Raw genomic sequence first — 25,555 nt, forward strand, 5'->3', positions numbered from 1 at the left:
CAGGATGCTGCTGAATGCTGGCAGTGGGTGGTCACGGCCCCTGCCCACCAGGCTGCGCATACAACAGGCACAACCAAGTGTGTCTGGCACCAGACAATTATTTCGCCGGAGGTGTGTGAGGCGGCCGCGCTGGGAGCCGTTCTCACGGCGAAGCAACCAGCCATGTCGGCTAACAAAACCACTCGCCGGGAAGCGTCTCTCTCCTTGCTCCTATCTCCTCACTGGGATTTGGGTTTTGTTGTTTCTTTATTTTTTTTTTCCTGTGTTGTCCTTCCTGCTGGGGTTCTAAAATAAAAAAAATAAAAAAAAAAGGCAGGTCAAACATCCTCAAATGGCGTATTTAGTGCTGCCCCTCTGGCTTCCACAGCTTCCCTGCCATCTTCCCCCCGTCCAGGGGAGCACAGCAGTAGTTATGGGCTAGCGCACTGATCCCTTGGCTGCGGTGGGCGAGAGTGCCTGACTGGGCGAGAGTGCCTGACGTTAAGTGCTGCTAATGTGTTTTGCATTTGTGCTTGGGGGCAGGAAATCTCAACTTCCAGTGCCAAGGGGTTAATTATAATTTATATAGCAAGATCTCAGGCTGTGCTTTTTTTTTTTTTCCTCCAGCTAATTAAGAGGTACAATTACCTCTGAGAATCAAAGGGATATTTTGGTACCTAGCTCTTAGAAACAGATTACAGGCACTTAAAACACAAGGACATCTTTGCTTTTCTACACGTGCCTAGTTTTTGATTTAGATCATTAAAAAGAAACTGTCATATTCCCGATCCACCATCACAATGTTCTGGAGACCACCTATGGAACCATTGCAATAGGGTAATTGATAGCATTGCTGCTTTCCCAGGGACAGCCTATGTTTCCAATGACTTTTTACTGATACACCACCTGCTACTCCAAGCTCTGGCAAAACTTTCTGCTTATTAAGTAACAAAGCTTCAGGAGATCTTTGAGGTGAGTAATACCTACGCAAACCAGTCTGTGCTCAGACTGCAAGCCCAGGCAAGTGGCAGGTTGATTAACATTATTGCTGTGTTATTACTAAATCATCCCAGACAGCATGGCAGCCCCTCTGCGTTGCCCTCTTCTGCCCGACGGCCCAATGCAAACTGGGGACACCACTCATCCAGTAGGTCTTAGAAACTGGAGGACAATTAGCAGCACTGGTACTCAGGGCAGACATGAGCACCCAGCGAGGCTGGGCAGGCCTTGGACCCACCTCCAGCAGCTCCAGCCATGGGGATGCGTATGGTGAGTGGTTGGGCAGTGCTGGGCAGGCTCATGTCCTGCCAGGGGATCCCCGGGAGCAAGTTCATCACCTCCTGCAAGCTCCCTCCATCACCTCCCTGCCTTCAATTTTGTGCAGAGCTTTAACAGTCACCGATATCTCTCTCTCACCACTCTCAGAGGTGTTCACTGAGCCATTTGCAAAGGGTTAAGGTAATTGAATATTCAGATGCAGGGAGGGGGGAGTTAGGCTAAAGACAGCAAGGAAAGGTTCTAGGGAACACTTGAAGCCCTGCTCCAAGGAGTCACTAGAGTTAGACACACAACGCAGGTGGCAACCTCAGCTTGGCTTGGCACGGGATGTGCAAATACATCTTCCACCTTTTATGATTTTTTAGTGATGCAGTGGGCTATTCCTGTCTGGGAAATAAAGCATTGAAGTTACAAACTGATGCTCCCTAATTGTCAGCAGACCACATATGTGGCAGGCTCCCACGCACCCACACCAGCACCCTCCACCCTGACCCAAAACCCATCTGGAAGCAGCTGTGATGCCAGCAGTGGTCATGGAGACCAACCCTTTCTCTAAAGATGGGTCAGCATTAGGACCAAGAGGAACATCTCTCCGTGTGGGTTAGAAATAAAGCCCGAGCTGCCAAAGCCACCAGGGGAGCCCAGCAGCTGGTACCCAACATCAGCGACCCTCTGCCTACACCTCCATTGCACCATGGCAGGTTTATTGGGCTGCCCTTTGAAGTGCTAACGGCTGCAAACTTGCTGTGTTGAATTTGCCACAAAGCCGGCAGAAGCATACAAACCGAAACCACATCGTGTGAGGCATTATTGTACAATTAGGAGGAGATAATGCAGTCAGCACCTCAGCATGGAGGTACTCACCTCAAAGAAACTCAGAGAAACTAATTTAGAAACCTGACAATCAACACGTTCTACACCTTGACAGGCAATTGTCTGAGAAAGGGCACATCAGCTGTCATAAGTCATTTCGCATGAACAGCTACAAAACCACACAAACCTGTACTAAGCAAAGCAGTAACTGCATCTCCAGCACTATGGGAGTCACCGAAAACAACGCTCCATCTCACTGCAGGAGACCTAAGTGCAGATTAGGAAGGCTTTCCTATGTAAAGGTTGAGAATAATCAGGGTAGAAAAGGGGACAGTATGTTTTAAAGAGTTTATTACTATGTACAAGAAGGTGTTTTTCTCCTCGTGCCAGGTACAGCAATGGATGCTGGTGTAGGCAAGAGGACCTGGCTCAGCACTGGAAAAAGCAAGACAGGGATTACAAAATTGCTGCTTGTAGTCTCAGCTTAAGCCACTAACCTCCCTGACATTCAGTGAAAAGGACTTGTAAATGCTTAATCAGCAATATGACCAAGTTATATAGGAAAGAAAAAGAAAAAGAAAAGAAGGGCAGATCCAGAGGGAAATATATATATGCCAGCATTACCTTTCCCTACAGCTTGCTATTTATTGAAGCAGCAGCAAAAGCTCTAGTGCACTTCAGAATACAAACGCTGACACGGAAATTCAGAGCCCTGAACCGCTTCCAACAGGGAAAATATACTGACCGCAGTCTGTTTGGAGGTCAAACAAAATCAATAGCCTTTCTCTCCAGTCTGTCTCTAAACTAAGCTTCTTTCAAAGACATCCAGAGAAAATGGATCATCTTTTGTTGTGTGTGGGTTTGGGTTGGGCTTTTTTTGTTTTGCTTTTTTTTAAGTGGTCAAACATTCATAGGAGTATAAGAAACTCCTTCCTCCCTCAACATACTGAAAGGATTGTATAGAGGTCAAAACTGCCCATCAGTTTTACTAAACAATAGATGAGTTATCCAGTTCTTGGGAAGCAAACCAAGCTGGAAGCCGTTTAACACTCACTAACAGAGGAAAAAATAAATCAATGTATTTGCTCGATCGGGGTACATTTAAAGCTGGTTGTCAATTAGTTCAACACAGTTTGCTGTTACAGAACACACCAATTTAGCCCCAGGAGCTGAAGTTTGCTGTGTTTCCTCAGATTCCTCCTGTTGAGAGACAGATATTGGCTGCAGCCAGGTCAGGCACTGAGGAGGAGGCTGAAGTCACAGCCGCAGAACAGGAGCTGGTGAAAAGGAGCCTGACATCAGATATAGCAGGGCTGGGGACTCCTTCCTTCCACTCGCCTTACAAGATGAACTGCAGTTCATATACCTTTGTGCAGATGGTATCATCTTTACAGATATAAGTGTGTCACCTCAAGCTGGAGGAAAGGACAGAAGAACTTAAGTGGTAGAATGGAAAACTTTGCCTACACCCAATTTTTTAAATAATTTAAATTCTTAAAAATCTCAATACAAAAATCACAAGGAGAAAAGGGAGGGATAAACCACAAAAAGACACTTCCTAAGGGTCCCAGTGAATGCATCCAAAGGAGAACCTCTGCCTTCAAAGCAACAGATCATTGATGACTTTATCTGCCAGTTCTGTTGACAAACATTGTTGAAAGACACTCACCAAACACAAAATAAATTAGGCTGGGGAGGCTCTCCAGAGGTCATCCAGAGCAGGACCATCAGGGCTAGAGACCATCGCTCTGTGCTCCAGCTCCTCTGCTACAGGTTGCTCTTCCTGAGAAAGCCAACATCCCTGTCTCGATTTAAGCACACCTGAGGGCGCATGGTCAGCCTGTCAGAGAGGTGGCTGCAGAGGGACAGACGTATCTGCCGCCGACATGGGCCCCAGCATCAGCGAAAGTGAGCACAGAGCTTAGAGGAGCGAGCTGCCCATGGCCGTGACCATGAGCTCTGCCATCTCCTGCAGGTACAGGCTCAGAGAGTTGGGGTGTTCACCGTGGAGAAGAGAAGCTCTGGGGAGACCTTATTGCAGCCTTTCCGGACTTAAAAGGGGCCCATAAGAAAGATGGGGACAGACATTTTTAGCAGGGCCTGTTGTGACAGGACAAGGGGTGATGGTTTTGAACTAAAGGAGTGAGATTCAGGCTGGACATGAGGAAGGAATTGTTGGCCCTGAGGGTGGTGAGAGCCTGGCCCAGGTTGGCCAGAGAGGTGGTGGATGAACCATCCCTGGAGACATCCCAGGCCAGGCTGGATGGGGCTCTGAGCAACCTGAGCTGGTGCAGATGTCCCTGCTCATGGGAGCTGCACTGGGGGAGCTGGGAAGGTCCTTTTCAACCCAAACCATTCTATGGTTCTATGATCCTATCCCTGCAGCCACAGTCCACAGAGCCACACCAATTCACATTTACCTAATGGGCATCCCACACCAGCCACATTTGCTGCCGTCAGTAGCTATACTAGCTATATTAAAGCTACTATATGTCCTAACTCCCCGCCCCGAGCACAGCCACACATCGGCACCGAGGCGCATCCTGACTCATCGTCGCCCGACACTCACATATGCTGCAGGAAGAAGGGTTTGTTCCGCAGCCGCCAGAAAAGGCACCTCATTTCTGAGTGAACATATTGAGCATCTTCTAATTAGGATCTTAGCTTCTCCTCGTGCCCACATAGGTCTAATAGTTCCGGCGCTAGAAAATCCTGGCGAAGCTCAAAACAGGTTACAGCAATGGTGACATTCAAACATTCACCCAAACTCATTATGGTCGCAAGAACAAGCAAAACTAGCAGAGAAAAACAAAAGTGCAGCTTTTTTTCCCCCCTCCTCCAGTCCTCCCAGGTGGAACAATTTACCCATGACTATACAGCTCTTACATTTGCTTGTCAGCACCCCCAAATTAGTAGGTGTAAAGACAATATCCTTTTGCCTATTTACTCCTAATGAGTCACCAGTCAGAAACTTAACTTGAAAAAAGCAGTTACAAATGCAGATGCAGAAGCAAATGAAATAAAGGCAAGAATCACCACTGAGCAAAACTCGCACAAAGACAAGGGGCTGGGCACACCACGCAGCACCCCGCCATTGTCACCAGCTAAAAGCTAACAGCTTTGATTTGCCTCCCACCAGCTAAAATGGTTTGAAATGCAAGGTCTGAACAAAGGTGCGAGACACAGGAGGAATGGGAGGCACTGCTGGGCACTTAATCTCCTTTCAGTCTCACACAGGAGCTCCAGCAATGGCTCTGCTGAAGTCGGTGGAGTTTCGTGAGTGTAGAAAAGAGGATAATCAGGCCCCTGTTGTAAGAGAGATCCAGCCCTGCCATCCCTCCATGCAACCAGCAGAAAAGTTATTTGGGATTTATACTGAAATTACCTTCAGGCAAAGCTCCTTTGCTGCTGGAATCTGAGACAACATCACTGATCCCAACAGGACATGATCAGCTTTCTGCAGCTGAGGAGCTCACTTTCTGCCTCAACACAATGTGCGATTTGAAACCACAAACTCAAAGCCCCCCTGGGCTGCTCCAGCACTCACCCCTGCAAAAATCACCAAGCAGAAATGGGGTTTGTGGCGAGGACACCCCTCACAACCAAACCACACAAGGGACATGAACACACTGCGAGCCTCATGACTGTCTCTGGCCAAGTGCTGAGGCCATTGGGACACTGTGTTTTTAGATTTATCTGGTGTTTATGTGCCATTCTTTCCTTAGCCATTCCTGCTGCTGCTTGGAGGACTTCACGGACTCCCAGTGGCTGTGGCTGATGTCTCCTGCTGCTGGAGCTACTCTCTCACATGCAGCCACCCACATCCTCTCCTGCTTTGTCCTTCCAAAAGCACCTGAGAACATCAGGTATAAACCAAATAATGCCAGCCGCGCCAACCTGAAGCCAGGATCCCAAGTACGTGTCATCTACCATATGCTCAAACGCCAATGGCTTGCATCACAATCGCGCTGCTTGGGCACAACATCTGCTGCTCCTCGTCCAGCCCAGCTCTTGGATGAGGAATAGAAGCAGCTGAGCAGTGTCAGAGAACAAGGACTACTCTCCTGTGCTACCCAGGGCTGAATCCTTCCAGCTGGCACAGCTGCCATCTAGTTGCGATTGCTGGGAAACCGCTTGTTGGAGAAGATCCAAAACTCATTACAGCTAGAAGGTGGTGGGGTCATGGCAGATGGCAGGATTTTTCTCTCATTGCTTTGGGAAGAAAGGCATCCTTTTTGGCAGCTGCAAATGTAGAGGAGAAGGCTTACAGGCACTCCTTTCAGATCTCAGGGCAAAATGAATCTGAGCACCACCTGGTGATTCTTCAAGCTGAACCACTCCAGGCAGCACCAGCAAAGGACAGGGACATCCCCAAAGTGACCACAGCAGAAGAAGGGACACAAAGCTCAGGAGACATTTAGAAGGTCTCAGCTTCTCCATCACCATAAAAGCATTGAATAGTCTGTTACGAGCATGCAGAAAATACTTAAAACTCATCGGGGACCAAAGTGTGTGCTATTTATTGCTGGTACAGCTCATTAAAAGGGATGCTCACAGACTGCAGCCACGCAACCATTGCCCTCTAACACCAGTACACCCCCTCTTCCTCACAATAAGAGAAAACAGGGTTCTTCTACTGGGCCTTCTCGCTCCCTTTACTTCCAGTTTGCCTTCCCCTTGTGAGCACCGAGACCGCAGACACTCTACACATGTTCTCCTCTGCATCCGACTGGCAGGCAGTCTGGAAAATGCCAGTATTGGAAGAGCCTGAATTCAGCGGTTTCTGAATGCTGATCGGACACTATTTCGTTCAAGCCACAGATAGTCATTTTTGGGGGGTATTTTCAGCTCCCTTTTTGGACTCTTCCAGATTTCCAAGCATCATGCATCAGCAATTTCGCCTCTTTGGAGCTTTATTATTTTTCACCTTTCCACCAAGGCTGAGGCTCGGTGCAGTTTTGCAGGGGACGGGGCTTTTCCCTCTTCTTCCAGACAGCCACGCAATGCTCCTGATGTTGTGAATGTTTGCTGTGCTCCACCTCGCAGCTGCAGAAATTCCTGACTATCTGGTTTTTAAAAGAGCCAGGGTGAAATCTGAGCAATTGAAGTGCCTTATTTTTTATAAAGTCTAACATCTTACTTGAGGAAACCCCAATTTGAAAACAGGAATAGTCTCACAGCATCTAAAAACACATAACTCCTTCTAACCAGGCTACCGATGCAGTCTCTGTTACCACTGTCTGTTTAGCACCTCTCCATCTGCAATGCTTTTATCCTGGCTGCACAGCCATGAGGTGAGGGAATGGTGCAACCCTTGATTTGGAGATGAGGGAAGGACACATTAAGAGGATGAAATTTGTGCCACTTTGTTATACGTGAGGAGCAAAGTTCCTTCTCTCCAGCCTCAGTGTCCCACCACCCAATCTAAGCACATTCTTAATAGGCTTGCTGACATTTTTCATTTCCTCCAAATGTTTCTTATGAAGGACAAATCTCAGTGGCCACTTGACAACATGCATGGTAATGTACACCAAAGCCAAAATTTACAGGACAATTTTATGATGATGTTTTCCTTCCTCCTTCTCAAAGTAAAAACAATTTAAAAGCCCTTTCAGAAATGTAGACTAGCCTATTCGCAGGGTTCTTTTGACTGCATCCCAGCAACTGACTTGAATTCATCACTGTCCAAATGCTTAGATATGGGAAAACCTCAGATACCACAATACAAGGCTTGATAACAGACACTAACATAAAACAACTGCAATAAACTCAAAGGAGCTCTCTCAGCATTTGTGCACGGAATAACTCATGGCCTAGAAATATATTTAAAATTATGCAAACTTCTTCCGGAACTTCATCACAGAATCATGGAACAGTTTGGGCTGGAAGGGACCTTAAAGATCATTTCCCACTGTCCACCCAGTAGCCCCCAAGTATCAATTTCAGATAAAAATAATCTTTGTGCTGATATGCACAGTGTGTTTCCAGAGCCACAGAGGGGAAAGGGAAGCCCCGATTTTGTTTCCACATCATTTCATCACAGCCAGGAGAGAACATTTAGTAAAGCAGCTGCTTGAGCTTCATGGGAAAAAAAAATCACCATCGCAGCAAGGCAGGAACAGATAGTATCATATTGACCTGTCTTCAGGGTCTGGCATTCACATTTTCATAAAGTGTCTCACAAGATAAATCACTATACTAATAATATTTGTATTGATTATCTAAACTGAAGCAGCAATCGACTCCATTGTCTCACTTCCTCTTAAATTGCTCACAGATGGGATCCTATTTCCTATTCTGCATTTCTAATGGGAACACTTAAGTCACAGCACACACAAACTGTTAACAAAAACCCTTTTATGACTTGCATGAAAATAAAGATTTTCCACTTTGTAGCTCACTTTCCACCCCACACAGAAATTAAAAATGACAAATTATCAGCAGACCTCTAAATTACTCCTCCTCATTATTTCTGGGTCCCTAATATTTACTGACAGACAGGCCTATGTTTTCCAAACCCTGATCAGTGATTATGGAGACCTGAAGTTTGGACACAGAGCTAAAAGGTGATTTTTTAATTTTCTTTTTCCATGAAAGTCAAGGGTCTTTAAGCTATGTTTAGCTCCAGAAGTAGGGAAGTCAAAAATCACTGCAGTGTCAGAGGAAAAACAAACAGCTTCTGCTGTTACTAGAGGTACAAAAGAGGGACTGCTGTAGAACGAGATGGATGTCAGGTGTGAAGCTGGCCATAGTGCAGTTTGGGGCAGCAGCTATCAAAACCAAAAGCAAAGGAAATTGCCAACAAATAGGTTGTTTGAAATAGGTTTGTCACAAATCAAAAACCAAACCACTCGGATTATTCTTCCCAAACTCTTCATCCTGCCTTAAGCAGAGCTTTCCCCTAGCCTGGCACAGGCACGGAATACAGCAGAATAAAAAACAAAAATGTCTTAGGTGTACAGATGGTTCATATGAGATGCTTACGGAGCATTTCAAATGGCAGTTGAACCTTCCCGAGCCGGCTGGAAGGCGAGAGCAGCCCAGGCCCTGCTGCTCCCGGGAGCTCCGTCTGCCCCGTGCATGGTGACGCAGCCGGGCGCAGGGCTCCTCCTTCCCGAGGAAACTTCACCGTGCCCTGCTGCGGATGAAACCCGGAGGCACTTTAAGGAAAAAAAATAATAAAAATAAAGCAATCATGGGATGTTGGGCAAGAAGGGAAAAAAAAAGCAGAGTCACAACACAGCAGCTGGACAGCGAAGGTTTCTCTCACTCAGGCCAGTCCCCATCTGACTGTACAGCTGCCACGGTGAATGATCATCCCTCCGCTGAGGTCAGCTCTGCCCCCGGGCTAAGTAAGTGAAAATAAATGGTTTAGAAGATAAAAGGTCTTTTAAAAAAAATTATTTGTCTTGTTGTCATGTCAGAACTGTAATGGGAAGAGACTGGAGGCAGTGATATGGCGTTTAAATAGGAAACAGCCATCCTGAGGGTTCAGCAGAATAAATTACAAAGCAAATCGCAGTTCACGCATGAGCTGTGCCAGGATGGACAGCCCCTGCGCACATACCTGCTTCCTGGGAAGAAAAGCAGGTTTCTGAACATCCAGCCTGTGGAAATACAGCTGCATTTAACTAACCCCAACCCAACCGCTCTTTGGGCTACAGCTCCCGTATTTCTTGCAGGTTAATTCTGAGCCTTCCAGCCACAATGAGTTTAGTTTTTTCTTCCTAAGCTTCCCAGGAGAGGGATCAAAATTGATTTTAACCATTCTAGGAAGGGAAAGGGTTAATCAGGTTTCCCAAGGCAGCTTGCTGTTAAGGTGCCAGAAATACAAGGGGAAAGAATTGACTTGCTAAAGATGGGACAATGGCACTGGTATTTTGCATTTGTTTCCAGGCTTTGAGATAGAACAAATGGGAGCCATTAGTGAAATGAGTTTAGGGAGTTCTAAATTAGCTGTCAGGCTGCCAAACCCCAAGAAGTGCTATGTCAGCTCATTAATTCTGCAGAGCACAGGATTACCCAAACCTAGGAAGGAATCCTGCAAAATTTAGAGTCAATTAAAGGAGGCTATTTTGCTATAATAATATTTTCCACACATATTACACCTCCTCATGGAACAGAGCCCACTTCTACCACAAATGATGTCTAGACAGCTGTAATGTGCTCTCCATGGGCTTGTCCACTGGCATCTCTGGGAAGCTCCAGCTGGAGCAGAAGGTGGGACTGCAAGCTGTGGAGCACATCACCCAGCCTGGGGTGGCCCCGGGAGGAGACACCCTATCTCCCCAAGTTCTTCGCTTTCCCCGCACCACCCAAAAAAGCACATCTGTATAGGGTGTGATGTCTTGTACCAGCAACGCTCACCACACATGGAGGTAATGACTGGCATCACGCCTGCACACCTCTTGGATTTGCTTCCCTCCTTGCTCTGCCTGAGCCCAGATTGATTAAATCCAGGCTTTGTGAGCCTCCCCAAACCTCCTGTCTCTGGAGCATCTCCTGAGTTAAACCCCACCGAACTCAGAGAGAGTCTTTGAGAGGATTTCACCGGCTGGGGGTCCATCCCTCCGGGTGGCTGAGAAGCTGGTAGGGGAGATGCTGAGATACGAATGCTGAGAAGAAGAAAAGTCACACCTGTGTGCTGAGGGGTGTCCTCAAACCAAGCTACAAACTAGAAGGTTTAAAAGACAGATGTTTTACCACCTCAAGACTCAGACTCAAGATTTTTTTTAAACTGTGCTAGGCTAAGTCAACAGACAATATACCACAAGCTGATAACCTGGAACACACTGACTAATCACCTACCCACAAATATTGCATCCCAGTGGTCACAACACCTTGGCACTCACCACAAACACAAGTTACCCCACAGAGCAGACAAGCCCCAAGGCCCCTGACACCCCCTTCCCTCTCTCCTGATGGCTATTGCTTCTCATCACCTGCAGGACAGCAGCAGCTGGGGACAAATTAAAACCAAAATCACATGGCTGTGAAATACAAATGAGGCAAAAAATGCCTTCAGCCAACCAAGAGAGCTCTGTCTCCCCAACTGTGCCGGATACAAAGATCGTGAACAAACAGGATAGAATGTCTTCTGCCTTTTGTGAAATGAAAATAAATGAAAGGATCTAAGGTTTCAGGTCACTGATCCCTCTCTTCCCTATCTGTACCATTTATCGGAGGTAGAATATAAAGGTTTCAGGTCCTTTTTTTTTTGTCAGCACTCTAATGGTTGTTTTTTCCCCCTTCCTTCTTTTATTTTCTGAATGAAAGGACCACTTAGGAACCTGTAAAGTAATAATAAGCTTATAGCAGGAATATTGTTTTTCTGGGCCAGTGCAAACTCCTCCTGAATAGGTTGAAGAGATTAAAGTAAAAATGTAATCTGTAAATAGATCAGGCTTTTAATTAGTTTATAGACTGTTAAGAGATAATATTTTGCTCACATAGATCATCTGTTTTCTAAAGATCTCGGCGCACTTTAGGAACATCAATTAAGCCTTAAAAAAGAAAAAAAAGAACACCTTAAGAGATAGGTAAGTGTATTTAGATTAATTAGTGTTGCTGTGAGCAGCAGGCATTATTATTAGATTTAATTTAGTCCAATAATTGACTTATCTGTTAATGGATTCCAATTCATCTGAGAAGGGATCAAATCCATCTGATTAAAAGGATTACATCGACTCATTTAATTCTATTAACTGACTTAATTTGCCATTTGATAATTTGACACATGGGGCCAGATCTTGCCCCCAAAGAACATATAAACCAAAAATCACATCCCGGAATTATTATGCCAGCAAAACTATGCATTGCAGAGCACGCATTCATCCTTGCACATGGCATTTGCAGATCTGGATAAAACATTCAAGGGGATTTTCCCCTTGATCCCATGGGATCTTGTCTCCCTGCGCGAGGGCCGGTCGGTCCTTTTGCTGTGCTCACGGTGGCTGCCTGAGATTTGCCACTTCCCCTCTTTTCTGGGCATTCTCTTCAACCAAGAGGTGAGAAGTTTTACAGAAGTCAATAAAACCTTGCAATAAAACTAACCTTCCTTCAAAGGCAGGGCAACCCTCCCAAGCCAGCCATTTGGAAGCTAAATCATCTCTACACTAGGGCACTGTTCTTTAACCAGTTGTGAACGTATGAGAGGAGACAAAGGTGTTAAAATGTTAAAAAAAAAAAAGTGACTGGTGTTAATTGCTGATGATGGGCACTATGGACCATGGCCACAGCTCAACCGAGCTGCCTACATGAAGACTGAATCTGCTTTGCCCTTGCCTCCCTTTGCTTTCTCTTAATGGGACTCAGTTCTTGGGAGAATTCAGGGCTGGAGCCAGCTCATGGGCATCCTTTCTCAGACATCAGCTCTTACTCATCCTCCAAAAGCCTTCCCTGGGCTGTAATCCTTAGAACATCGACCCACATCACCGCCACCATCATCCCCCTGGGCAGTGGGACAGGGTTAAGCCAACAGAGAAGCTGTAGGAGACTGCAACATCTGCGAGGGTGACACAGCCAAGGAATGAGCTGGGCTTTCCCCAGCGCTAAGCCAGGCTCTGACTGACCCGGTGTAGAAGCAGTAAAAGAGGGAAGGAGAGGAAAAGGGCAGGAGGAAAACCAGCCATCTGCTGTCTGAGAGGAAGGGTGTCTATCCTCCTTCAGAGGCAGATCTGACCAGCAAGACGGAGATGTGGATCAAAAGTTTGCAACTGTTTGCAACTGTTAAGATCCCCAGACCTGGTTTAAGCCTCTCTCTGGTCTTGATCAAAGGTTACTCCATAATAATGCCTCAGGGGGGAGGGGTTCCCAGCACATAATGCATCCTGTGTCATTGCCTTTGTATCCAGTTTTGGCTGTAACACAGATGGTTCTCACTTCAGTAACTCTGACATCTCTCCCCCCTTCATTATCACAGCCAGGAGCTCTGCGTGGTCACATCCTGGACCTCCAGGCCCCACCTCACTGTCTCTCCGATTATCATGCTCTAAGTGTTCCCATGCCAAGCAAGATGATGAACAGATTTCCATAACCTTTCAGCATGGCCAGGGATGGGAAGGCTTTGCAGCCTGATGCAGCAAGGATTTTTTACGAGGACACGGCAGAGGGAGCAGGCAGGGGTGTCAGCAAGTGGCCCCCACAGCTGGAGCACCTTGGCTTGCAGAAGGTTGCCAGCAGCCGGGAGCGGAGAGGATTTGGCGGTGAGTGGCGACGCAGGCACCAGGGAGCTCCCCAGACAAGAAATCTACAACCATGCAGCATCGGCATCGATCAGGAGCACACTCTTGCACGAGGATTTGTTGTTCAGACATGATTGCATATGCATGAAGGGGACAAGATGGGTTTTGACACATAAATTAGCACTTGTCAGCTGCTCATGGGCACACTTCCCTGCTGCACCCCACGGTAAATGCCAGTTCTTTTATGGCGAGGAAAACTCCATCACAGTACCTGACAGACACTGAGGGCAGGAGTGTTCCCTGGGAAGCGGCAGCAAGCGCAGCGACTGGTTTACATATCAAACCTTAGGGGGATGAATACAATAAAATGACACAATAATTAGCAGCCGAGTGACGCTTTCCACTCCTGTTTCATCTGGAAATTTGGGAAAGACAAAGGACAAGGTTGATGAGACCTTGTGGCAGGGCTTTCTCTGAGAGACCGGGTGACTATGCAGCAGCCATGGAGATTCATTTCACAGCAGGCAGGTGCTTTGGAGCTGTCACCTCCTGTGGCACAGCTCACCCCGCTCCTCTGCTGCGTTGGCAGCAGCACGAGCTGCCCTCATGTGCCTCATCCCACCTGCAGCTCCCTGAGGGAACAACCCTGTCCAGATTTCAATCTGCTACCATCATATCCCACCTCCACCTCACCAGTGCTCCCCCTGAAATCAACCTCACGTGAACGTGCACACCACCGAACACACACACACTTCTGCAGCAACGCACGAATGCACAGGGGCTGTACATCCCTAAAACACAAAGGACCAGTTCTCTGAACAGCCCTCAAATCCAGAAAACAACTTGAGAAAAAGTATCTCTGCTGCAACCATCTCAAAATGTACCAGAATTACAGAGCTTTTTGTAATTCAGCCCACTAGCAGCATTTCTAGCATGCTGCTTGTGTGCAAATCATGGTAAGAGTAGTTGAACACACCACTAGCCCAGGGAAACTTCAATTATTTGCGTTCCTGCAGGATCCACACACCTCAAGATTCAGCTTAAGCTCTGGGACTCTATAAAGCTCCCAAGTCTGCTTAATTTCAGCTCAAACTAAATGTCCCCCCTGCCTAGAAAGATTAGAGTCTTTCATCAAAGCACTGGATTCACCCAAATTCAAGCCCAGAGTTCATGGGGAAAGAACATCCCCAGTCACCTATCTCGGTATGGTTTACAAATTATAGTCAATACACTGTGAGCTCATCCAATCGGCAGAAAGAGAGTTTTCTCTTCATGCACCAACATACACTAATAAATTGAGGCATGATGCTCCTGCAGGAACTGCTTGCAGCTGGGAGTCAGGCTGACAGCCTGCTCCAACACAACAAACCCCATGTTCTTAACCTGGAAAGGTTTTTTTTTCCTTTTATCCTGTTTTTTATTGGTCTTCTTATTTTTCTCCCAAGAGGTCCTCAGCCCACCACACAGGATTACAGCCTTTGACTTGGAGTCTGGGGAATCCCAGTAAATATCCTTACCATATTTATCTCCATCTTCTCCTTTAGCACTGATCCTCCTGCCAAGCACTTGGATGTGTTTCCCGCTTGTCCTACTGTAAAGCTGATAGAGCCGAAGTTGCTTTCTGCTCACGTCATCCCTTGCTCGCGTCTGGTTCTCCACGTGTATCCGAAAATCTACGTTCTCCTCGGCAGCAAACATCTGAGAGCAGATGGGGAGAGGAGAGAGAACAGAGGAGCCCATGAAACAAAATAAGCGCCTTGGACAGAAACATCGCCCATCAACCTGGTGCAGGAGGACTCGGCTTTGGCTGTCCTTCACCCAACAGCTGCAGGATCAGGCACTCAACATGTAATTCTACCCAGAGCTGGCTCTCGACAGTAAAGCAAACCTGGGTTTTTACAGTCAAACTGGGTGGGGGGATGTTGAGTAAAACTTCTGCTTGGTCCTGCTTTGATTTAATCCTGGTCAGACATGCTGGCCATAAATTAGGCTCTCTTTTGCATATTCAGAGTCTCTACCAGGTTACGCAGACACGAAGGGGAGGAAGGGGATGGACAACTTGATTTCATAGAACTTGTATTTCACTTTCAGCAGCGGCATTTATTGCCCAGATTAACTGCAGGGAAGAAGCCAAGGGAAAAACCTATTTATGCTGATGTTAGCAGACTGGACTCTAGCTATGCACAGGCATAAAACCTACTAAGATAAAAGCACCATTTGTACATGGCCCTTCTTCAGCCCAACTTTATTGCCAGCTTTGCTTTTATGTGAAGCCAGCTCATTGGTGACTATCTAAGGATGGGTCTCTGTTAGCCTCAACCAGGTCAGAGCTTTGGGAGAGATAGCGAGGAGCAGCAAGAGCTCAAGCCACTTCATCTGTTTCTTCTGGCCAACAGATTAAATTAACCTTAAATTCACTACAGCCTTAAAACATTATCAGAAACTTTCTCTGACTCATCTGCACTTCTCTGGAGATCTTGTTTCCTATCTTACCTTGTGGTTCCCAAGAAACATTGAAACAGGTCCCGCCTTGCCCAAGGTCAGAGGATCTGACAACCATGATGTTCTCAAGATGCACTCCAGACAGAGAAGCTGGCCAGAAAGCACCCAAAAGCACCTTGTACCCAAACAATACGAAAGCCCAGAAATTGCTCCATGAATCTGTCCCTGAGAGCAGGACAATAAATTATTTGGAAGTGTAAAGCAAAAGATTATCGAGTAGCACATACAGGAAACTACTGCACAATAGGTAATTTTCTAATTCGACCAAGACAAAGACCATTCCAATTCTACTGATTGTTGGTGAGCTCTAATGCTGTGCATCACTCGCATGTAAGAGGCAAAATCCACCACAAAATGAGAATCACATGGAAATTTAATTATGCCTATAAGCATCATGTAGGAATTTAATGATGCCTAGGTTTGTGACTGGCAGAGGAACAATAATTACTCCTAGAAGAGTTACTGCTTCTACTCCTAACGCATTCACACTATGGCATGCTTGTCTTGCTCGTGTGGAAGCAACAGTGTTCTGATATGCTGGTGTGGGGATGGAGCTGTCAATGCAAATGAAAAAAGGTAAATAAATGCTTGTTCAGGTCCATTCCAGGCTAAAATTCATAAAAGCAAGTGGCCACAACAGGCAAACCAGCCCCACTTCAGCCTCCTGCCTCTGTCATACTAGCAAATATCTCTTAAGTCAAATACTCCCTGAAAGTCAAAAGCTCAAAAAGAACTTTTTAGCATTTCCAGTTATCAAGCAGACACATGGATCAGCAGCAGGAGGAGAACTTTGAGCAGGCAGTGCTGCTTAGCACCAGATCTTCACTAAGCAACCCAAACACAAACACGATATTCACCATAGTGGCAACACCGATGAGGTTCACAGGGATGTTGCAAGATCACATTTGCTGCCCTTATTAAATGCTGGGATTACGCTGTTTGGATCCCAAGCCCTAGGAGAAAAATCAATTTCACTCTCTTATTTTACCATCAAAGTCAGGAGGTTGCAGGAGCTGAACCCACAGGCTGCAACAAAGGAGGTTCAGGGCAACACTGGGTCTAAACAGACATTCAAAGCACCAACACAAGTGACAAACAAGAATTACAGAATTAATCGTAGCAATATTCCCCACCCTCAGAAAACAGTTCAGCAAGAAGCCATGACCCAAAGCTGAGGATGCGAGAGGAGAAGGAGCCACAGCCCATGCAGGAGGGACTGTGGGATGCGGATGGAGCCGGGGCCACCACGGAGCCATGCTCTGCTCACCGTCCTCTCCCATGGCTATATCTCAGCACAGCAAACAGGACTTGGCTTTTAACAGAAGTAATATCCAGTTCTTTTTGTCTTCCTACATCTCTTTTTGCCTTTTTTTTTTTTTTTTTTGAAATGATATTGTTGCAAAGGATGCTTAGCTAATAAAAATAGAGATGTTCAAGTAATGTTGACAGTCTGCCTGGCTGGCTATTTGCAGTTAGGATTCTGGCTCCATCACTTTAAGATTTAAAACAGACTTTAAATCAAGATGACGTTGTTACATTGCTTTCGCCACGTTAATGAATTTCACATTTTTCTAGGAAAAAAAGCAAAACAGGTGGGATCTGGAGCTGGGGGAAGGGCAGGTTGCTTTGCTTTCTTGGAAACTTCAAATAGGAAAGGCAATCTGTTTTCCAAAACACGTTTTAATCGTCTGTCTTAACTGTCTCTGGAGCACTCGCAGACAGAGGCCCCAGTACCCACGGTGCCGTCCTGCACTGTGGGCAGCTCTAAACAGGCACAAACCCAGCTGCGCATGTTTGTCACAGTTCTTCTGCCCGACATCAGCTAATGAAGTTTCTCCTGACATCGCAAGAAGAGTAGGAGAGATGACGTCTCCTCCTCATTGTCACCCACAATCCCAACAGCTTGTCCAAGCCCAGCGGCCACCTGATGCGGGGATCAGCAGGGGACACTGAGCCCTGACAAAGTCAGCCCGAGCATCTATGACTCCATCACTTCTGCAACAGGGCCAGTTCTAACCCAGGGGAAGAAATCCTGGAGGAGGAACGTGCCACAAGTTCTCCTTGCACCTGCCCCATCCCCTGGTCCAGCGCAGCAGTGAAACCACCAGGATTCAGCCGCCTGATACGTCCACACTTAACCACTCAGTGGAAACAGGATGATCTGCTGGAATGTGGCCAAGGTGAATTAGCCGTGCCAGCCTGGCCCGCAGCACAGAGTATCAATATTCTGAAATAAAATTTCATTCAGTGTCGATTTCATGAGATAAAACCTATTTGGTCATCACTGAAATCCATTCTCACTGTACCCCTGCTCTAAGAGAATACTCCCTCAAGCAGCTAACTTTGCTGAGATAAGAAACTCCATTTATATATACCATAAGAGAGGCTCTCTTTCATAAATCTCAAAAAAATTAGTAACACACACCTCCTTCGGTAACTGATCGCCAACACTCACTCAAGAAGGTCACCTGAAACCAAGTCCATCCATCCACAAACACATTTCTGTAACAATCATGACCACACAAAAACAAATGCAGAGATGTCTTCTTCTTCCCCTCTACTCTGCCCTGGGGAGACCACACCTGGAATATTGTGTGCAGTTGTGGCCCCTCAGTTCCAGCAGGACAGGGAACTGCTGGAGAGAGTCCAGCGCAGCCACCAAGATGCTGAAGGGAGTGGAGCATCTCCCGTGTGAGGAAAGGCTGAGGGAGCTGGGGCTCTGGAGCTGGACAAGAGGAGACTGAGGGGTGACCTCATTAATGTTTACAGATATGTAAAGGGTGAGTGTCAGGAGGATGGAGCCAGGCTCTTCTTGGTGACAACCAGTGACAGGACAAGGGGCAATGGGTACAAACTGGAACACAAAAGGTTCCACTTAAATATGAGAAGAAACTTGTTCCCGGTGAGGGTGGCAGAGCCTGGCCCAGGCTGCCCAGGGAGGTTGTGGAGTCTCCTTCTCTGCAGACATTCCAACCCGCCTGGACACCTTCCTGTGTAACCTCATCTGGGTGTTCCTGCTCCATAGGGGGATTGCACTGGATGAGCTTTCCACCTCCCTTTCAGTCCCTGACATTCTGGGATTCTGTGATTCTGTGATTCAAGTACCACCTGCAAACTTAAAAGCTTTCACTTCTGTTCACCCAAGCAATTCTTTGTTGTTGTTAGTATGTTATTACTGGAAATAAAAACATCATACACAAAATGATTACTTTTTTTTTCGGCCTTTCAATCTGGTCATCCACACATCTGTGTTGTAGGTAGGAGAGGCTACAGACTGTGGGTCCAGGTCCCTGAAATGACAGCTGTTGGCACCTTCTAGCTCCAGAGCAGGAATGCACCCTGTAGGACACTCTCCGGGGACAGGAAAAGGATTTTTGTCACTACTGTGTCTCCTCCAGTGTTTCGGTGGGATTTGGGGTTGTATTGTGGTCTGTTTTGCAAATCTATCGAACTGCTGCGGGCTGCTGTCTGTGCAGAACAACTTCAGCATCTTGGGATAGTGGGTTTCATATAACTCCATCTCATTCAGTGGCACTGGTTTATAGTCTGCAAAATCCCAGTCATTAAAACAGAGGCAACAAATCCAGAGCATCAAATCCAGTTTCATTTTTATTCTTCCTCTTTTTCTATTCAAGCAGTTCCCCAACTATTTAGTATTTATTTATCACAACATCTTTCAGCAACAATATACATCTACAGAGACATCCTAAAAATACAGGTAGCAATACAGGAGTTTATGAAAGGGATTAAACTGCATTCCTTTCAAAACCAACCACCACCTCAAGCCACAGATGCATCAGAATTGCCTTACTCCTGAAAAGAAGCAGCTGTCCCTCCCCTCTGCTGTACTTGCTCAATCATTCAAGGTAACCACGTTTAGTCCTTCCTCTGTTCCAAAGGGCTGCAGAAAACAGAAACGACATCTGTCTTCTGACAGCCCACACTGGGAGATTCTTCAAGTGCTTTTTTGCCAAATGATTCTCGAACGATGAGTGGATTTCATCTTAAATGGCTCTACAACGATCCTTCAGTTTAAAGAATTACTCTCCTATTTGTTAAGTCCCAGATGGAGGGCGAGGGAAAGACCATTTTGCTGATGCAAGGTTTCACCATTAAGTAAGCCAAGAAACATTCAAGAACAGCAAGAGCTTCTGCTAGCAGCAGGGCGATGTCAGTCCTGCACAAGCTCATGCCACATCTCTGCCTTGTTTTGAACAGAAAGCAACCACAGCCCCACCAAGGTCAATTAAACCCTCACGGGGCCAAGCCATGCTTACGGGATTTGCCTTTCCATCCATCCAACCAGCCTCTACACAGCTTGAATTTTCTATTTTGGGCTTTCCAGTAAAATGGGATATTAATCTGTTATTGTTCGTGTCATAAAGCGTTACAGCACGCGATGTCCAAGACCCACAGCATGGCCAAGTTAGCTGGGAGCTGGACTTCAGAATTTCCTGATTTTTAGCTTTTTATCCTATGGAGCCTCCAAGCCTCATTAGAGAGCAAACCATATGTCATTCCCCAAACTGAGCTAGGAATACAAAATCCCTCTCGCTAAGGGCCATACCGATTGCAAAAGATAAACAAACCAAGCTATTCAAAGTCCTTTCAAACCCAATCTGATAAGCAGGAAACACTTACTACCTTTCAGCCATCAAATCAATCTAATATTAATGATTTTCTCCATGACCTTCTAAACACATGAAAGTTAACTCGATAAGGTCAACAAGAGGATATCCAAGACAGATCTCTCTCAAGTCTGCAAAGGCAAGTAACAAACCATTTTGCTCCCATGACTTTGGCAGAATTCCTCTATGCCAATTATAGCGGGATTTGCGAGCTCCCCGTCCTCAACGTACAGTGAAACACAATGCACTCCTTATTTTCTGCTTTTTCCTCCTCTTAACTGCAAAGTCAATCCATCACCAGGATATTGTTACTTTCAGATTACAAAGTCCGGTTCGAAACAAGGCATAAGTCGTTGTGCACTGTTTTAACTTGTCACTTCTTGGGCCTTAGAAGCACATTTGGAATTTAATCTAAAACAAAGCAGCTCCATACTGCAATGCCCAGCAGGAGCTCAGAGCAAAGGGCACAGATTTGCACAAACGTAAGTAAACCCTTCAAAATAACAGAACTTAGACCTTTGTTTCTGTGTTGTTTTCCAAAGTGATTTCCTCCTGCTATCCAAGGAAAAGTATTTTTTTCCTTTAAAAATATCCAAAAAGCTAAGTCATGCTCTTGGTCTTAGGAGATGTTACCTTTGACAATGACCATGCATGCTCCAGGATGCACTGTGAGGACAGGCAACACCATGGAAGTGGTTGTTCAGAAGACACAAGACTCCCAAACTCCACAAAAGACTCCACCAATGGAATTTACAAAGGATTACATTTGAAATGCTTTTTGCTTTTTTTTTTTCTTTTTCAGTGCGAAAAAAATATTCATCAGACAAGCACGGATGTCCTATTTAAAACCCAGATGCCAAAAGACCTCACCAGGTGATAGACTGCACCAGTCTATCCCCCATTCATAAACTGAATAATGAACCATCTTTCAGCTATTTCCTTAGAAGTATCTTTCACCTCCTTAGTACTCTCTGCCTTAATTTTCTAACTCGTATACATACATACCGTTCACATCTGTTTATTCTTGTACCAACACCATCCTTCAGCTCGAATAATACTTTTCCCCCTTGCAATTTCCTCTTTCTGCTCTCCTCCCAACCTCCATTTCACTGTGCTGGGAAAGGACAAAAGCCAAGGACCAGATGACCTCCGGGTCCCTTGTCACCAAAGAGCTCCTGCTCCAAGGGCAGGTGCTGAGCTCTGACCTAGCATGGCCCATGCAGGGGACATCAGCCCATCACGGAGAGAAACCCAGAGCTCTCTCTGCTCCAAAATTGAGCCCCTCACTTCTTTGACTTCAGCGCTTTCAAGTCTCTGTAGTACATGAATTTCAATGCTGTTTGTTTTTTAATCCGCTCTAAGTGAAGTGCATGTAGGGATGGAGAAGGAAACGGGGTGATGAGGGGGTCGAGCCTGCCCATCCCTTCGGATTTCAGAAATGTTCAACAAGACCAAAAGAGAAGAAGTTTCCAGGGCTTGGAAGAGGGGACATACAGCTCAGCGAGGTGACACATACTTGGATCCAGAAGCTGCTCAGCAAGCAGAGTCTCTTTTCCTCCAGAGAGCTGCCTGCCACATTCAGAGAAGCCATACATTAAATCTCCTTGGGCAGCGTCAGGCCTTCCTTCTCTTTGAAACATGCATTCTCTGAGAAATCTGGCTACGGCTCAGCCAACCCCCCCAGCATGTCCCCAAGATGTCGCCAGCCTGCCAAGCCGTGAACCACTGCTGTCCCACTCCCTGAAAGCAACGTGTCCATCAGCCCTGGGACGGCAGACAGTGTTACCGAGCCTGGGATGAAACCACAGTAGGGAGCGCCAAGAAACTGCAGCCTGAGAGAGCCTGAGGAAACGAATGTTTTATGGCCCATCAGTCACTATTTGGCCATTTTCTAGAGAAAGATGATGCTACCTTCGAGAAAACCAAATTTCTCCATTTGATGATGGAGTGAGTCTCAGCCAGAACTGTGAAAAGGCACCATTTGTGAGATGGTGACGTTTTAAACTTGCTCCACCCTGGGAAATGGTTCAGTCTGGGGAAGAGCAGGGTTTCTGCCTTGATTAATGACTTTAAAACCCCAGCTGTGCTCACATGCAACCAGGGGGACAGTCCAGACTGCTGCAGGCCCATGTAAAGCCCAGCACGAGAGTGTTGTTGCTCCTAAACAGGCTCCAACAGCCCCGTCCTCCACATCTCCACCTGGATCTGCCCGTTCCCATGGATTCTGAACCAAGTCACCGGCTGCAGCCCCCAAGTCACATTATTAATATAATTACCATGGGCAACAGCAGCTCAGTAGCCTGTAGGAGGGAGCCCACCCCTCCATGAGCTCTTGGCAGTTCTGATTCTCCAGAAATACAATTCAGAACTTAATTATTATTCTTACTTATTTTTCTCCAGTCATTATATATCTTTTTTTTTAATTATTATTTATTTTTTAAAAATTATGGGTTGGTAGTATTTTACCACAGCTATCAATCAAGCAGGGCTTTTTCTTTCTTCCTTTCTTTCTTTGTCTTTCTTTCTTTTTAATGCTTGTTATATCTCTGCTATATACTTCCTCTCAACACAGAAATATCCCTTCAAAGCTTGATATTATTGAGCAGCTTTCAACCATGCCCAGCAGAGCCATGTATTCTCTGCATTTGTCTGGCCTTTGTTTCTAGGAATGAAATACCAATGTCTGAACAGTGTGACTTCATTTCACTCCTTCATTCCAATACTTGTTCTATTTCTATCCCACTGGGTCAAACTCACCTATTGTGAGACCTCACCGATTTCAATTACATCAGGGATTAATTTGTTCCATTGCGTTGAAGCTGTTAATACAATCCTTGCTGGCTCTAGATTAGAAAAGGCACGGTGGAGACCTCCCTCGCAGGCAGTGTGTTTAACAGCGGTCTTGATCTTCATTTTTGTTCAGCAGTGGGGTGTGTTGGTTTTTTTTCTTCCCTTTGTGCCCCTTTGCCCCTCTTTTCACAATCTTCCCCTTCCTTTCTCAAGTGCCCTTATCAGAACTGGGTGGTCCTTCTGACTTCCACTGCAATGGGCAAAACGTTGCTTGCAAGAGAGGTCAGTGCTGGAAGGAAGGTCCGACCAAGGCCACCCAATGTTGTGCAGCCGCGACGACTCCAGCGTTGGCACCTCGTGCCCCCCAGGATGATTTTGAAGGGTCGCTGCAAGTCCTCATGTCCCCAGAGGGATCTGCAGGTGCTCAGTTCTGCAGCTCTGACCGCTAGCCGACTAAAGTCACAAGGGTGAAACCAAGATGCTCCACGTAGCAGATGGACACGCCAAAATGCACATATGTCAAGTAACTCTCGTTTTCCCTTCTAGGGTTCCCAAAGTGGGACACAAGATCACAACAGAGCTTTAAAGTGTCCAGCTCTGTGGGCTCGTAGGACACCTGTGATACCAGTTTAGGGTGATCTCAGTAATCTTGTCTCAAAGTTGACATTTACCCACATGATTTTTGTCTCAGGAAGAGATATTGATGCAGAGAAACCTGAGGCCTATGTGGGTGCAAAGCAGTTGAGCTCTGCTTCAGTGCTACAATTTTGTCTCACAAGATTCATAGCATTTCCATTTAAAAAAAAATCATATCTTACTGAAACTATCTTTTTAGGAAATAGTGTGGTGATTCCAGAATAATTAGAACAGCGGTTTCAAAAATATAAGTAGGGGGAAAAATAGAGGATATTAAAATAAACCCAAACAAACAGCTCAGCATGCAGATTCCTCCCCTGCTTACTGAAATACATTACGTTTCCAAGTTGGTTTCACGAGGTCACCTCAGGCTTCCACGGGGCATCCCTGTGCAGCCTGGGCTGCAAGAAGCTGCAAGCGTTACTGCTGTAGCTGTCCAATTGGCCAGACAGAGGTCAGATAGACAGGGTTGCAGGGCTGCAAATTTGTACCAGTGTTCAGCACCTGTTTTTCCAAAATGTGCAGTGTTCCCACCTATTACTGCACATAGGAATAAGCTGGCCTGATATCCCCCAGCTGTTTATTTAGCTCTGCCACTCACCTTAGACCTTGGCAGAGCCATCCAGGGTCAGGGTGAAGGCCCCTCACCTCCTCCAGGACCAAGACCTCCCTGCCCGTATATTGGACATGTCCTACCATGGAGGTCAAACGCGCCCTGAGACACACAACCCACGGAGAGAAGGATGTGTTACACTACAACAGTCCTGATCTGCAAAAATCACTGCTTTCACAAGCCTAAGATTTACAAAACACTCCCCTTTACAGCTGAAATCCCCTGCCATGGTTTCTCCCCAGATGGTTTTGCCAGGGAAGAGCTAAGTTCCCATCATTGCCACTTCGCCACAGTTATTTCCAACACTATCACGTTCAACAAGAAAAGTTCAACAAAATAAAATCAAAAATGATTCTCACTCTTCCCACCATGTCTCCCACTCTCTGTTCAGGGGAAAGTTTCCATATTCATTCATTCATTCCCCACATGCTCTGCTGAATGGTGACGATGTCCTTCAGGTTTCGCATGGACATGTATGACCCAGGACCTCTGCCTGGCTCTGTGCCACTGTCCCCATTCCTCACAGCCAGCACTAGGCCACAGGGCTGCTCAGAAGCAGTTTCATGCCCCGGTCCCTCCTCACAGCACTGGTATCACTGCAAAGAAAACTGCAATGAGGCTTTGTGGAACAGTCCAAGCCAGCCTCTGAGAAATCATAGATCCATAAAGCTGGCAGCTGGATCCAGGGAGCCTGGCATGCTACAACTGCTTTCACTGTCTTAAGCAAAAATAAGAAAGTTGATTTTATTTATGGAGAAAGTACTCCTGCTGAAATAAACTGCCATGATATGCACAAATTCAAACCATTCAGCAATTCAAACTGTTGCAAGTAGCTGTCTATTAGTATTTTTGAGCATTTGAAACAGGCATTCAAGAAATAAAACCTTGAGAGGAGCAAATCTGGTTCCCAACAAGGCAGCAATGCATTGACCCATGTCTGAGCATGTATCACCCGCATGGTGAGCCATGGAGAGGTTCCTTCTGGAGCAAACCCAGCAGCAGTGGACAACTTGCTCCAAAACAATGGAAAAGCCTTTGCACAAAGCACATGGAGCTCCATGAAGGGGAGATACAGGGTGAGGGGGCTGCCCCCCACATCCCAAATCATCCCAGCCGAGCTGTCCCCATCGTAC

At 46.3% G+C, this 25,555-nt stretch overlaps 1 protein-coding gene across 1 annotated transcript in view; it reads right to left on the reverse strand.

Moving 5' to 3' along the window:
• Window positions 1–25,555, reverse strand: part of FGF18 (fibroblast growth factor 18) — a 72,147-nt gene that overhangs the window by 29,539 nt on the left and 17,053 nt on the right. Inside the window, exon 3 of the mRNA XM_080353007.1 lies at window positions 14,771–14,951. Coding sequence (XP_080209133.1) covers window positions 14,771–14,951 — 181 coding nt within the window. The remainder of the gene's footprint in view (window positions 1–14,770; window positions 14,952–25,555) is intronic.

Source organism: Nesoenas mayeri, assembly GCF_963082525.1.
Source record: "Nesoenas mayeri genome assembly, chromosome: 14".
NCBI lineage: Eukaryota > Metazoa > Chordata > Aves > Columbiformes > Columbidae > Nesoenas > Nesoenas mayeri.